The sequence below is a fragment of the Engystomops pustulosus genome, chromosome 9 (genome assembly GCF_040894005.1).
Source record: "Engystomops pustulosus chromosome 9, aEngPut4.maternal, whole genome shotgun sequence".
NCBI lineage: Eukaryota > Metazoa > Chordata > Amphibia > Anura > Leptodactylidae > Engystomops > Engystomops pustulosus.
The window spans coordinates 46,273,982-46,287,890 of record NC_092419.1 but is presented as its reverse complement, the minus strand read 5'-3'; the positions used below and the strand labels follow the sequence as shown (position 1 = coordinate 46,287,890).

Genomic DNA, 13,909 nt, shown 5'->3' with positions numbered 1-13,909 from the left:
CCTCATAAGATTCCCCCTACCACTCATAATTTTTGTGGCTAAAAAGACATAAAATACTTTGTGATGCTGCTATATTTCCAGATTTTCCAGATTCCATTGTGTCTGCCTCATAGCTGCAACAAAATAAATGGCAAAGTAAAACTCCTTTTCTTATCTCTATGCTGTAGACTGACTTCAGATACACTGCTCTCTACAAGAGAATAAAGGAGCATAAAAGAGAGAAAAATTGTAACATATGTGCCAACATCAACTTTGCCTGAGGATGTGTTGATAATGTCATTTTGTTTAACTCTGTCCTTTATAGTCTAAATACTGGTCTATAACTTGCTACTAGCGTTGATTGATTGCCAACAATGTCTGATGTCAGAGATCTGATCCTGTAACCTTCTGGACTGGGGCTTTGGTATCTCATATAAGTTTTTGCAGGCCGGGGCTTTATGCCTGCTATATTACTGTACTTAGTAAGCTGTTGTGTTTGTTCTGTCTTCTTGTATCTTTGACTCTTTGCTTGATTCTTTGATTATCCATTTTCCTGCCGATTTTGTACCACACTGCTCTCTTTGTTTTGACCCATATTTAACATTGATAGCTCTCTGTTCGTATTGTCTTGTCTGCTTGTTTGCCATTGTCGTATGAAGGAAATGTCAACCAGTTGCCTACCTATTGAATAGGCCAGGCAATTAGAGAGGGATAGGTGTTAAGGAGTTAAGTCTAAGGGTTCACTGTCCTGGCCTGTCGATTCCTTAACCCTGCATAACAAAAATCTACCATCAAAATCCATCATGATAAAAAAGGGACACCCATAGATCCAGGCACTGTGACTGTGTGAATCTTCTTATATTTGTTATGCATGGTCTCCTTCCTTCTAAAATAAACATTTAAGATTATTCTAATAGGCCTGAGGGGCTTTGGTGGGTGTTTCCAAAGTGCAAAAAATGTCATCAGATTTATTCATCTCAGTCATGATGGGACCTTAGTAATTTGCATCAGGCAGTGCCACATGATGAGTACAGGGATTGTAATTGCTACTAATACTGACTGGCTGAAGGCTTCAAGGATGTGTTGCTTTACAACACTACAGTATGTACTGGGTACCTGGTACTGCAGGAGGAGGTGCAGAGGTGAAGTACAGAATGTGGGCACAACGACAATGCAGGAACCATGTATTAATAGCATCTTGAGTCATGCAGACCACATAACCACATATGTCACAAGTGCTTGAACCATATAAGACACAACTATATGTGAACCCAGTCTTATACTTTTCTAAAAACAATTGGATTTTCCAAAGGCTGTTCTGACTAAAGTACCAAGTGGTTCCCTAATAGTACTATGAACCTATGGATTGCTCAACATATTTAAGACATGGGTCAATAAATAGAGCCCACTGAAGTCTCATTTGGCATAGAGAGCTAAATAAAAATATTTTTATAGCTGCAGATTTACCAAAACCTAATCCAGAAACATTGCATTATAGTATATGGATACAGCTTGGTATATTCATATGAGACGGTAGATCTTTTACAATGATCCCATTGGTTTTATACAACATGATGCACTCCTCGGCTGATAAAGTGAGAATTTTCTATGAAGACTGACAAGAAAATGAGTGAGCATTACATGATAACCTCATCCAGTTACAAGCACACAATGCTCCTTAGTAAGTGAATACACATTCAATCAATCCACTTCTTAAGAAATCAGTTGAATGATAGTATTCTTCAGCTTGATCCATCACTCGTGTATACTAGAATGATTACATGATTCAGGTGAGAACAGGGTAATACATGAAAATAATAGGTTTTAGGAAATAACACATTTTTAATATTGTTATATTCACACATAATTAGATTTACAAGAGAATATAAAAGCTATATAAATCTGAAAATTCCTCTTCATTATTTAGGAACTACTAAAAAAATCATTACACTTATTTTTTTTATTTAATAATCATCTGTATGTCAATTTTTAAGTGTTTATTGCAGATACCAGGCAATAAGTAGCAGTATATAGCATCACAAATAATAAACACACAGGCTAATTGTCAGACATTGGCTGTGTTAAAGGGGTTGTCCACTTTCTGCAGATAACTGATATTGTTTGTGTAAGGAAGTTCTACAATTTTCTAATATGCTGTTGTATCAATTCCTTCCTGTTTGCTAGATCTCTGCTTGCTTTGCTTTCTGTAGAAAGATTCATTATTTACTTCTTGTGGTCAAAAATGGTCTCTGATCATGTGATGTCACACAGGTGCACAGCTTGTTAGAATCACAGAGTATAATTAGAATTGTGTGATATATAACGAGCTGTGCCCCTCTGAGACATCACATGACCGGGTACAGGATTTTATCCAGGGGATTTATACAATGAAGCTTTCTATAGAATGCCAGCAAGCAGATATCTAGAAAACTGATATTGATACCAATTTTGGAAAAAACTATAACTTTTTATGACACAAACATTATCAATTATTTGCTGAAAGTGGACAATCCCTTTAATTTAGCCATACAGTCCAATTAATATTGCCAGTATCAAACTGTATTAGAACATACCCTCTTGACTAGAATAAATAGTAAGACACAGTTGTCAATTTATTTATTTAGTTCAAAGGGGAATAAAAGAAGAAAGCTGCAGCACATTACAAGAAAGGTGATCCAGAATGATAATTGCATAGTGATTTTGATGTATGGGAGGTTCCATGCTGTCATGTAATTTTGGGAGAAATAAGGTTTAAACATATTAGTATTTTAAGAGAACCTGGATTTGTAATGGATTTGGGACCCTAAACCAACTACAGGGTCCCAAATCAGCCAGTATCAGATCTTTACGTGGGTCCAATGTAAAAAAAAAGAGTGCCGATGCAGGGAGCTCCGGGTTGAAGGTGAGTATAAAAGTGTTTTCTTTTTATTGTGCCCACATTTTAAAGGGTTATTCTCAATTCGGCAAATTAATGTTATTGTTTGCATGATGAAAAATTATACATTTTTCCAATATACTTTCTGTATCAATTCCTCTAGATCTCTGCTTACTGTAATTCTATACAAAAGCTTCTATGTTTACTTCCAGTGGATAGAAATCTGACCATGGTCACACAGGTGCACAGCTCGTTAGCATGATAGGGAGTAATCAGAGGTGTGTGTTATAACGAGCCGTGCACCTGTGTGACCATGGTCAGATTTCTATCCACTGGAAGTAAACATAGAAGCTTTCTATAGAATGACACCAAGCAGAGATCTAGAAAACCATGAGGAGTTGATTCAGAAAGTATATTGGAAAAATGTATAACTTTTCATTATAGAAAGGATGACATTTATTTGCTGAAATGGGAATACCCATTTAAGTGTAAAAACAAACATATCCTAAAACAGCATCCTTATAGGCAAACTAACCTGCAACAAGGTTCTCAAAAAAAGAGCTCCCCAGCAAAATAACAAGAGGAATGAACAGGAACATAGGGGGTCATTTACTAAGGGCCCGATTCGCGTTTTCCCGACGTGTTACCCGAATATTTCCGATTTGCGCCGATTTCACCTGAATTGCCCGGGATTTTGGCGCACGCGATCGTATTGTGGGGCATCGGCGCTGGCATGCACGCAACGGAAATCGGGGGGGGGGGGATGAGGCCGAGCGAAAAACCACAGATATTTGGAAAAAACGCCGCATTTAAAACAAAAAAAGTGTCTTGCATTTACCTTCACTAGGAATAGGCCGGTGAACTTGAGCGTGTTCCGATGCTCTTCAGTGCAGCAGCGCCACCTGGTGGACGTCGGAGGAACTGCCTTAATAAATCCCGGCCGGACCCAAATCCACCGCAGAGAATGCGCCGCTGGATCGTGAATGGACCAGGTAAGTAAATCTGCCCAATAGTCTTTGTGTATGGATGTATCCTCTAGAATGGAGGTGCATATCCCCTTGGGGTATATTTTCCATAGACTGTGTACATGTTCTCTCAATTCTGGACAATATAATGACATGCTGGCATAAATCCTGGCATACACAGTTTCAGTTTACACTTTCTCTCGCACATTGATGATAATTGTGTATATCAGATGAATCAGCTTGATAATCTACAATATTACTACATGTTCTCACCAGTGGTGTGAAAAATGGCAGAGTGGCGAATATCTTATCATAAAAATCATATCATAAAGTAACAGTAATAAAAAAAAAGGTTGAAATAGCTGGATTAGATTTCACCACATCATATTAATATAATTGGTGACTAACTTTGCCCAGAGGGCTAATTAAAATGAGTTGGGTCTCAATACAAAATCCTGTTGCAGGTCCCCTAACTACTGTATATAGTAGTGGTTTCTTCATATTTTCTATACTATGTACTTAGCCTATTGTACTGGAATGTATGCTTTCATTTTTTTAAAACCAATAAAAACTATAGAAACAGAAATTACACCCCTGCAACGAGTAATTCAACAAGACCATACTTAACCATTAAAGTCTGCATTAGATTTGTAAACAATTTTTTTTACTTGCCATAGAAATAGCCAGAAAACTTTTTATACAGATGTTTCATAGCAATATTTAGATTTAGATTTAAACTTTTTACTCACCGCCAGTGCAAATTTTCCCACTTGCAAACCAGCAATAAGAGTCTGATTTAGGAGAGACCCCATTTGGAAAATGGATAGGCCTTCCCATGTATCTGACCATATCGGTTTCCATATCAACAACATATGTACGATACAGTTCACAGGTCTTTACGTCTGTGTCCAAAATGACGTAGTCTGTAAATCCATTACCATTCAGATCTGTCCTAATCCACTGGTTAAATCCATAAAACTGTATGTTCTTTGAATGCTTGACTAAAGTAGAGCCAGAAACCCAATTGTCGTACCTCCTGCTATTGTTCATGGCATGTGCAGTAAAGTAAATTGCATTGTATATGGTGCCAAATAGGGGAGACACCTGAATAAGAAAAGAAATATGATCAAACATCATTTCATAGATGAAAGTAACACAGTTAAACGGGTTGGCCACTTTACCTCATATTTTTGCGTGTTTGTAAGTCTGGAAGGCAGGATATTAAGTAATTCATCAATATACATCTATTAATAGTTCTGCTCTGCTTTCTTGACATGTAACGTGAAGCCTCCTGTCTTTTACTTCATCAGTTAGACCAAAAATGGCTGCATATGGAGGGACATGTGATCTCTAACTGTCCATAAGCAATCACCCTGCCAGGAACTGATGATAGTATTCATGAATACAAGACTAGGGTCCTTGCATGGAGATTGTTTATAGACAGATCACATGACCCTCCATCTACGGCCATTTTATGGACAGGAATGTCAGACCGATGAGGTAAAAGACAGACAACTTCACTTTACAGATCAAAAAAGTGGAACAGAACTTTTAATAGATGTATGTTGGTAAATTATCCCCCATAATATCCTGCCCCCCCCCCCCCCTTCCACAGAATGCAAAAACTTGAGGTAAAGAGACCAAACCCTTTAACAAATGTAAGTAAAGCAGAGGTTGGTCTCCTTAGCTTTGGTGGGCAATGACCAAGTCTACTGCTGTTGAAACATCATGGGGTGCTGCTATATCGCAACCCATTTAGAAGGAAGCAGATCACACACACAATACCCTAGCCTATCATTCATAGGATTGGAAGGAGTCTCAGAAGTCAGACGCTTTCCTACGCAGATCACAATGAAATTGTGTAAGGGCCAGGTTGTCCATTGCTGGTCACTCACACTGATTATGGTTTGAGTTTTTAATGTTTTTTTTACACAAAGGGTTTACATGTATTTATATAAGCTGGCTACTGGGGGGACAGTCCCTGGAAATTGATATACAACCCATTGTAATCCTCTAAAACACAGATTTTTAAAAAAAAATATTTTATAAAAATTTTTTTTTATAAAAAGCTCCTGTCTTGTCCCGTTATTTATTTTTTTTATTTACCTCACCCACCCCCCTCCCTCCATGGACTGTAGAAGGAATGACAGCCATAGTTAGCCGCCATTTTGAAAGATTTGCCTGAAACAAATGGGCCTGAAATATACCAAATTCGTACTACATTTCCACTTACCTCCATGGGATTTGCTTTGGAAATAACCTCCCCGCTGTCAACAGCTTCTTGGAAGGCTTGATTGAAGCTTCTATGCTCAGACTCCACCGTAATTGTGAGTACAGCATCGTAGGCAGCCCTGAGCTTGGAGCTTAGCTTCAGTATCTCATATGGTGTCTTATGATATGGTAAACTGTAGTATAGAGTATCATAAGGGATAAAAACATAGGTGCCATCTGTCATTTTCATGTCATGTGCAATCTCCAAAAGTTGCCGTTGTGGTTGTCCTCCAATAAGTACAGAATGCATGCACATAATGATCACTGCAATAGATAGACACATATTGACAAATTACCTTAAAGGGGTATTCTCGTCTGGGCATTAACATCCATATTCATTAATCTGCCATATATAAACATTTCTTCAATTAGATGTCATTAAAAAAATGTTCCTCTGTGAAGATAATTTAACATAAATGTAGTCTTATGGTCCCTTAGAAACCAGACTGTGTCCCTGGATACGGCCACCTCTGCTGCAGTGATTGCACAAGGAGTTACTGCATGTCTTACAGCCATCCTGTGGTAATGATTGCTGAATCCTGGTGGTCTGTCAGGACTCTATAGTGCATGTCTGGTCACCGCTGCCAGAGTGTGGGGTTGTCATATCCGAGGAAGCCATCTCGTTTCTAAGGGAGAACATGGCCACATTTATAAGAAATTATCTTCACACAGGAACATTTTTTTTAATAACATCCAATTGAAGAAATGTTTACAGATGGCAAATGAATTTAATGAAATTTAAATGCCCAGATGGGAATACCCCTTTAACATTAACCATTACTTTACATTGTAATAATGTCAAAATGTTAAATCAGAAGTGATTAGGTGGACAAGCATGTCTTTGGTGTGATATGAACTTAGGACTAAGGCAGTGACATTAGAGGTAAGATTTTTTTTTAGCTTTTCTTCTTTTTTAGGCAGTTCTGTGAGAGCACACAAGATTATCGAGCACAGTGCTCGGCTACCTCCATCCCATCCCATAGGCAGGACACTCCACCCATTAGTGAGAACGGAATCCTTGTTGCAGCTTGGGGGTCCCAGCTGTAGGATCATCCTGACCAATTAGGATGTTATCCCCTATTCTGTGAATTGGAAAGCCTCAATGGTAGTGTGCTCCTCTACAGGTACAATCTACTAGTACAGTGATGGCGAACCTTTTGGAGATAGAGTACCCAAACTTCAACCAAAACCCACTTATATGTTGCAAAGTGCCAACATGACAGTTTAAGCTGTAACCTATTGACCCCTGCTATATCATAGGTTTCAATCGTATTGGTGTCCTGAGTTCACCAATATAATAGAAATATGATGGAGAAATTTGGATTGTAGCTTCCTTGCAGAGTCCCCGGAAAAGGAAGAATCCAAGTTCCCAGACCAGGAGCTCCAAAAATAATCTCTCTGTCCACATTTTCTTGTAGCTCCCGTAGCCCTGGCAGTAAGGGATGTTGCTTTAAAATGGCGCTGAGCATGGCATGTCCTGAGCTGTATTGGACCGCAGGAGGAAGCCCTGAGTCCTGACTGGCAAAGTCTGTGTTGGGTTGATGATCTGGGTGCCCACAGAAAAAGGGCTCTGAGTGCCACCTCTGGCACCCGTGCCATAGGTTCGCCACCACTGTACTAGTATGTAGAGATTTATCTATATGCCAACACCTAAAAAAATTGTAAATGAAAGAAAAAAAGGATAGTAATATGTATATGTTGTTTTCCTTTTGTCTTTTATACTTCTGATGTATCTTTATGTAAAAATATATCTCTGTATACCAGTACTTTGTGCCTGTAGAGAAGAACATTATCAGTAATTCTGCACAGTAAACATAGACTGCTAAGAATTTGCTGCAGCATACGGGATTTCACAGGTGAATAATGGCTGCTCCTTTAGACAATTTTTTAGGCTTTATTTTAGCAAATATCCAGTTTTCTATAAACGGACCAGTATATTAGCTGTTACAACCACTTCCAGTAAATATGTACATAACATAGTGTTCAGGTACAAGTATATCATTACCGCCACATATTTATACTCATATGATTAATGGATTAATGCACATACTGTTATTTTTGAGTTTTATATTACATAATGTGTATAACCCACATACGCGTGTCCTACTCTTCAGAAGAAACGCATCCAAATAGGATTTCACTGGGGAGACATTTAAATAATTAATCCTTATTTATGCTGGATAATGTTATCACCCTTGTCCTATTCTGTTTATGCAGATAACAACCCCATTTCCATTTAAACAAGTTGTTCTGACCAGAAAATGCACACAAGCTGCATGCACAATGAGGACGGATGTCACTGTGTGCATTCCTGACTGCACTTCTGCTCCGTTCCTCTTTATGTATGCATTACTTTGAACCAGGATGAAATGCTGACCGTAATATTTTATTTTTTTTCACTGTATTAAGATAATGACATTGTGAATGGAGAAGGGTCCACCAGAAAAGTCAGTTCATTTGAGTCTGTCAATTAGCATATCAGTATGTTTTTTATAAATGATGATTAGCAAGCGTCAGATCTATTATGCAAAACAAGGTCATCTGCTTTTTACTAGATAATCTAAAACATAGAACTGATAGGACTCTGAGGTCATCACTTTAGTTCAATTTGCATAGGCAGATTTTCAGCCTATAATGTGTGCTAATTTACATTTACCTGTGGAAATCTTATAGACATCCCCATACAGTTTGCCTTTATAGTGGATGGAATTTGAAGCAGGAAGCTCTGTCCATTATATTTCTGTATAGTAGTCAAAGCTTTCTGATTCTGCTTCTGTCCACTATATCACTTACATTACCCCAGAGGTCTGTTTGGAGTCTAAGTGTCAGTTCCACATCAATCAGGAAACTTACATCGTAAGTTGTCAATCTTCTTGACTTTCTCCAAAATTTGCCACGTACTCTTACCATCCTCTCCCATAGACACAACTATTCCGACTGGCAATCCATTGCTGCGAAGGGCATTTGCCACTTTCCTGCCTGTGTCCTTCCAAATGTCTTCACTGGATGAAATGATCCCCACATGCGCCCACTGGAAATACTTCATTACATTAAAAAGAACCCTGGTGGGAGAAGGTAGTGTCCTGGCAAAGGTGGGGTAACTTTTCAGATTGTCCAGTTCAAAGTTGATGCAAGCCCAAGAAAATACAGCCTTGTTCCAGTTTTTTCCTAAAAGAGTAGCAGCGTCACAGTATCCTGGATTGGAAGGGCCGACAAACCCTGATGCAACCACAGAGTATGTAAGGAACGTTGAAAGAGCCTTTGAAGTTTGGCAATCTTCATCAAGGATCACATAGTTGAAAGATAGTCCCAAATCTAAAGTGGCATCTTTGTTGATGCGTTCAATGGCTAACTTGGCAGCAACATGTGGAAGGGCTTTGGAAAACAATGGGTCACAGGTCCACGGTCCAACAACACCCACTTTGTAGGGAAGAGAGTTTACCAGCTGTGGGAAACAGACAATAACTAAAATTGTCCAACAGAGTAGAACCTTGGATGGAAAAGTTGAAAATGTAAGGTATTCACTCTCTGTCCATTTTGGGTACCTGGTACATTTAATTACAGAGCTCTGAAAGAAACAGGGCTCTTGTAGCATTGCACTGCTGCATGTATCTGTACTCGCCAATAAAGAGAGACCTCCAAATTTACTTCACAAAGGTCACAAAGTGGCTATGACTGCATCTCCAGTGTGTACCTGCCAAAAAAACAGCAAGTATTAGAGGCACATTAAAAGCAAACCCATCAGAGAAAACAGAAAAGATGTTTAAACATTTTCCATTAAATATTATTTAACTTCTAGTTATTCATCCAATCCCTCATTTACACTAAGCATGTATGAAGTTTCTGAAGGAGTTGTGTAAGATATGAGTGTTTTCCCAAAAAACAAGTTAGGCCCTATCCACCTCCATCAGACCCCTTGTCGCCGAGATGAGTGGAACAGAAGGCAGCGATGGAGACATGCAGCACTCTGCAATCTCTGTCAGCTCCATAGAGAGTTTGTATGTTCTCTCCGTGTTTGTGTGGGTTTCCTCTGGGTACTCCAGTTTCCTCCCACACTACAAAACATACTGGTAGGCTGTTTAGATTGTGAGCCCCATGGGGACCTGTTTGTCATGCTTTGTGCAGTGCTGTGTAATCTGTGTGCACTATATAAATAAAGAATTATTATTATAGAGATGACTGGAGCAGAACGGACATGCGCAGCCATCTGCTTCAGTCAATAAGGAGTAGAGACAAGGGGTCTGACGGATGTACCTTCTGATACTCCCTGTCATGGTTCTACTTCTTCAATGGTGTCCAACTGTGTTTAATTATACTGATTGGAACTTGTAATTAGGAAAGGCACACATCTGACCTCACAGTGCATGTCAGAGTGCATAAGAATCATGAAGTCGGAACTGCCCAACTTGACTGGGTGCAGAGAGCGGGGTCCCAACTGGGCCCAAGAAGCTTCGGGGGGGCCTTTCCTATATGATAAGACTGGTACTATAAACAATGCATTACAATTGGGGGCCTGGCACCTATTTTGCACTATGGCCCGACTGTTTCAAGTGATGCCAATGGATCTAAAGGGTTAAATATTATACCATTCATCTATCCATCTGAGATCCCAGTAGATACAACAAAATAAGTCTTCAATGTAGTCACATTTAATGGCATGGTAGTAACTAGAACACAGGGAGTCAAAATAAAATAAGGGATATGTTGTACAGCTTTGTAAAAAGAGAAATTGGAAACATTATCCCATTTACTGAGTCTGCTGTGAAATAAATGTACGTCAAGCACCGGCAGACCTGCATAAATTTGCCCTCCTGAATGATTCACTAATATGATTGCCTGAACAGTAGTTTTTACATCTCCATTTTTATACAATTTACAAACTCTCAATATGGTTTTGCTGCCCTCCTAATATGGGCAACTAGATTAAATATTACCTATTATGCCTCAATGCCTGTAACCTGCTGTAGTTCTCGACGGCCTGTAGGCCCTTGTTTCATGTCTCACCTATTTCTGTCACTCTCTATCAATGACTCCTTGGTCTACAGTGGAATTCTATTTATTAAAGTCAGAATTATTCCATTAAAATGTAAATGTGTGTAGTACACAAACATGAAACCTCAGGCCTGCGGGTCACTGAAGCTCTAATGCATTATGGGTTTATGATATTGGATACACGGCACAAGAATCAAAGCTTTCAGTCTATTAAACCTGATTGGCTTACAATACACAATTACAACAGTAAACAGTAAAATTTGTTGAAAAATCTTACATATTAATTAATTAAATGACAGGAGCTAATAAATTGATTGGGTGAACTGCTGAAAGTAAAAAGCAACACAAATTCTATTGTGGCTTCACTTTTTTTGTTCTGTATAAGATGACAATACTAGGAAGCAGATCAGGTGATATTTTTTCAAAATTGTAGATCATTTTCTATCTATGATTATGGGGCTTCCATGGTAAGCAGGAAGATGGCAGCTGCACATAGTGGTAGCATTGTATAGTGAATTATGGCCTCGTGGCCATTGGCAGCTATAGAGTCAATGCAGTCTATGGAGTTCTATGCTTCTATACATTGTCTGTGTAGATAAGAGATGTAAATAAGCTGTGACATTGTCTATTAGCAGTAATGATGTAATGCAAGGTCAGTGATATTATCTGAATAGATGTCACTGTCCAGGGAGGGAGGCTGGCTCTATACTACAGGGGGGTGGCTGGCTATATACTACTGGGGCTGGCTATATACTACAGGGGGCTGGCTATATACTACAGGAGGCTGGATGGCTATATACTACACAGGGCTGGCTATATATTACAGTGAGTTCACTGGCTATATAGTACACGGGCTATCTATATACTAAAGGGGTCTGGCTATATACTACAGGGGGCTGGCTGGCTATATATCCTGTTTCCCCGAAAATAAAACAGTGCCTTATATTAATTTTTGCTCCCAAAGAGGCACTAGGTCTTATTTTCAGGGGATGTCTTATTTTTTCATGAACAAGAATTTACATTAATCGTTGAACAAAAAAATCTACTTCTCTAACATCTTTATAACTCTCCCAACTCTGAATTTTATGCTGTATTTCTTGTGACTCCATTTCTATTAGAATCATTGGCCCCAAACTCTCATGTTCAGTAAAAGCACTTCCCATAAATGACCCTTCTTATCCTGGTAGCTGCTGATATCACAGCGAGTGATTTAATTCCATGAATTCTTCCCCACAATCTTCTGGGGGAGCTGCTTCAATGACTGCTGCTAGGTCTTATTTTCAGGGGAGGCCTTATATTTCTTAGCCTGAACAAAATTGTACTTTTTACTTTCGAGGGATGTCTAATTTTAGGGGAAACAGGGTACTACACAGGGTTGGCTGGCTATATACTACATGGGGCAGGCTATAAACTAAAGGGGGTTGGATATATACTACACAGGTCTGTCTGGCTCTATACTACTGAGATCTGGCTATATACTAAAGGGGGCTGTCTATATACTACCTAAAGCTGGTTGGCTGTATACTACTGGGGCTGGCTGTATACTACAGGGGGGCTGGCTATATACTACAGGGGGCTGGCTATATACTACAGGGAGCTGGCTGGATATATACCATTGGGGCTGGTTGGCTATATACTACTGGGGGCAGGCTGGCTATATACTACTGGGGGCTGGCTGGCTATATACTGGGAGGCTGTGACCAATACATTTCCCACCCTTGGCTTATACTCGAGTCAATAGGTTTTTCCAGTTTTTGATGGTAAAATTAGGTGCTTAAACATATACTTGGGTTGGCCTATACTCGAGTATATACGGAAAGTGGTATCACAATATCTGCTCTGAGCTCTGTTGTCTGTTAATTATGTAGACTTCCTTGCAGACTTCTTGCCTGACCCCTCCTCAGCCAGATAAATGGTGATGACACCAAGAGTGAGAACCCACTTCTGTATTTACTTGCACAGCTTCACTAAGAAGCAGCCACCTGAGCAATACTGAGAGAACTGTGCATGCACAGGAATTGCCGAGAGCCGGATGTTGTTGGAGGGAGGAGGCAGACTGTAATTATACATGGAGGTGTGTATAATTAACACTCAACAGAGCCCAGGAGCTATGGCTACGCCAAGAGCCCCTCAGGCCCATATGCCTTTTTTTTGTAAAAACTAGGACATAAGGACCTAAAAAAGAGAGTGGGGCACATTTGGTTTAAAATGACTAATTCTAGAATCCAATCTTTACAGTCTTGTATTCAGATAGAAAACCACCAGTTTTTTTTCTGTTTCTGGGCTGCAATGTTTTTCTCTTCATCTCATGTGACACATATTGTTTCACTGATGTCATATGAGTCAGAGGCCATCAAAACACAAGAAGAAGTGAGTGCACTTCAAGGCTGTGACTGCTGTCTATTAATAATATTCAATTGGACATTGATGTAAGCAGAGGAAAACAGTAAAAGCAAGGACAAAGTTTTGCAATTATTTCCATGCAGGAGGGAGGACAGGGAGATATTACCCAGGTTGCTTTGCACTGTCTATTTTAGTTCCCCTTGTTGTTAAAGCTGAGGCTATCATGAACCGTCAGATCTAATCATGCCTAATCCCATTGTGTGTTCTCTTCTTAGTTGTGCTCTGTCACTTTGGATAATAGTGACAAAAAATAATAAGGAAGCAGCGTCTAGGAGAACATTATTTACTGTATAAAAGGAGACTGAACAACTAAGGGAGGAGGCGTTCCACAATTGAGGAGAAAAATGATCAAAAACAATTCACTGACCTCTACATATAAATATGAATCAGTTAGGTAAGAGTATGCCAATCCCAGGTGTGGCAC

General features: G+C 39.3%; 1 protein-coding gene across 3 annotated transcripts in view; it reads right to left on the bottom strand.

Annotated features, from left to right (window-relative positions):
* GUCY2F (guanylate cyclase 2F, retinal) overlaps positions 1–13,909 on the bottom strand; it is a 64,643-nt gene that overhangs the window by 47,014 nt on the left and 3,720 nt on the right. For all 3 annotated transcript variants that reach the window (XM_072125449.1, XM_072125451.1, XM_072125450.1), the window contains exons 2-4: positions 8,944–9,784; positions 6,053–6,354; positions 4,569–4,923 (exon numbers count right to left, since the gene is read on the bottom strand). In XM_072125449.1, coding sequence (XP_071981550.1) covers positions 4,569–4,923; positions 6,053–6,354; positions 8,944–9,685 — 1,399 coding nt within the window. In that variant the 5' untranslated portion in view covers positions 9,686–9,784. The remainder of the gene's footprint in view (positions 1–4,568; positions 4,924–6,052; positions 6,355–8,943; positions 9,785–13,909) is intronic.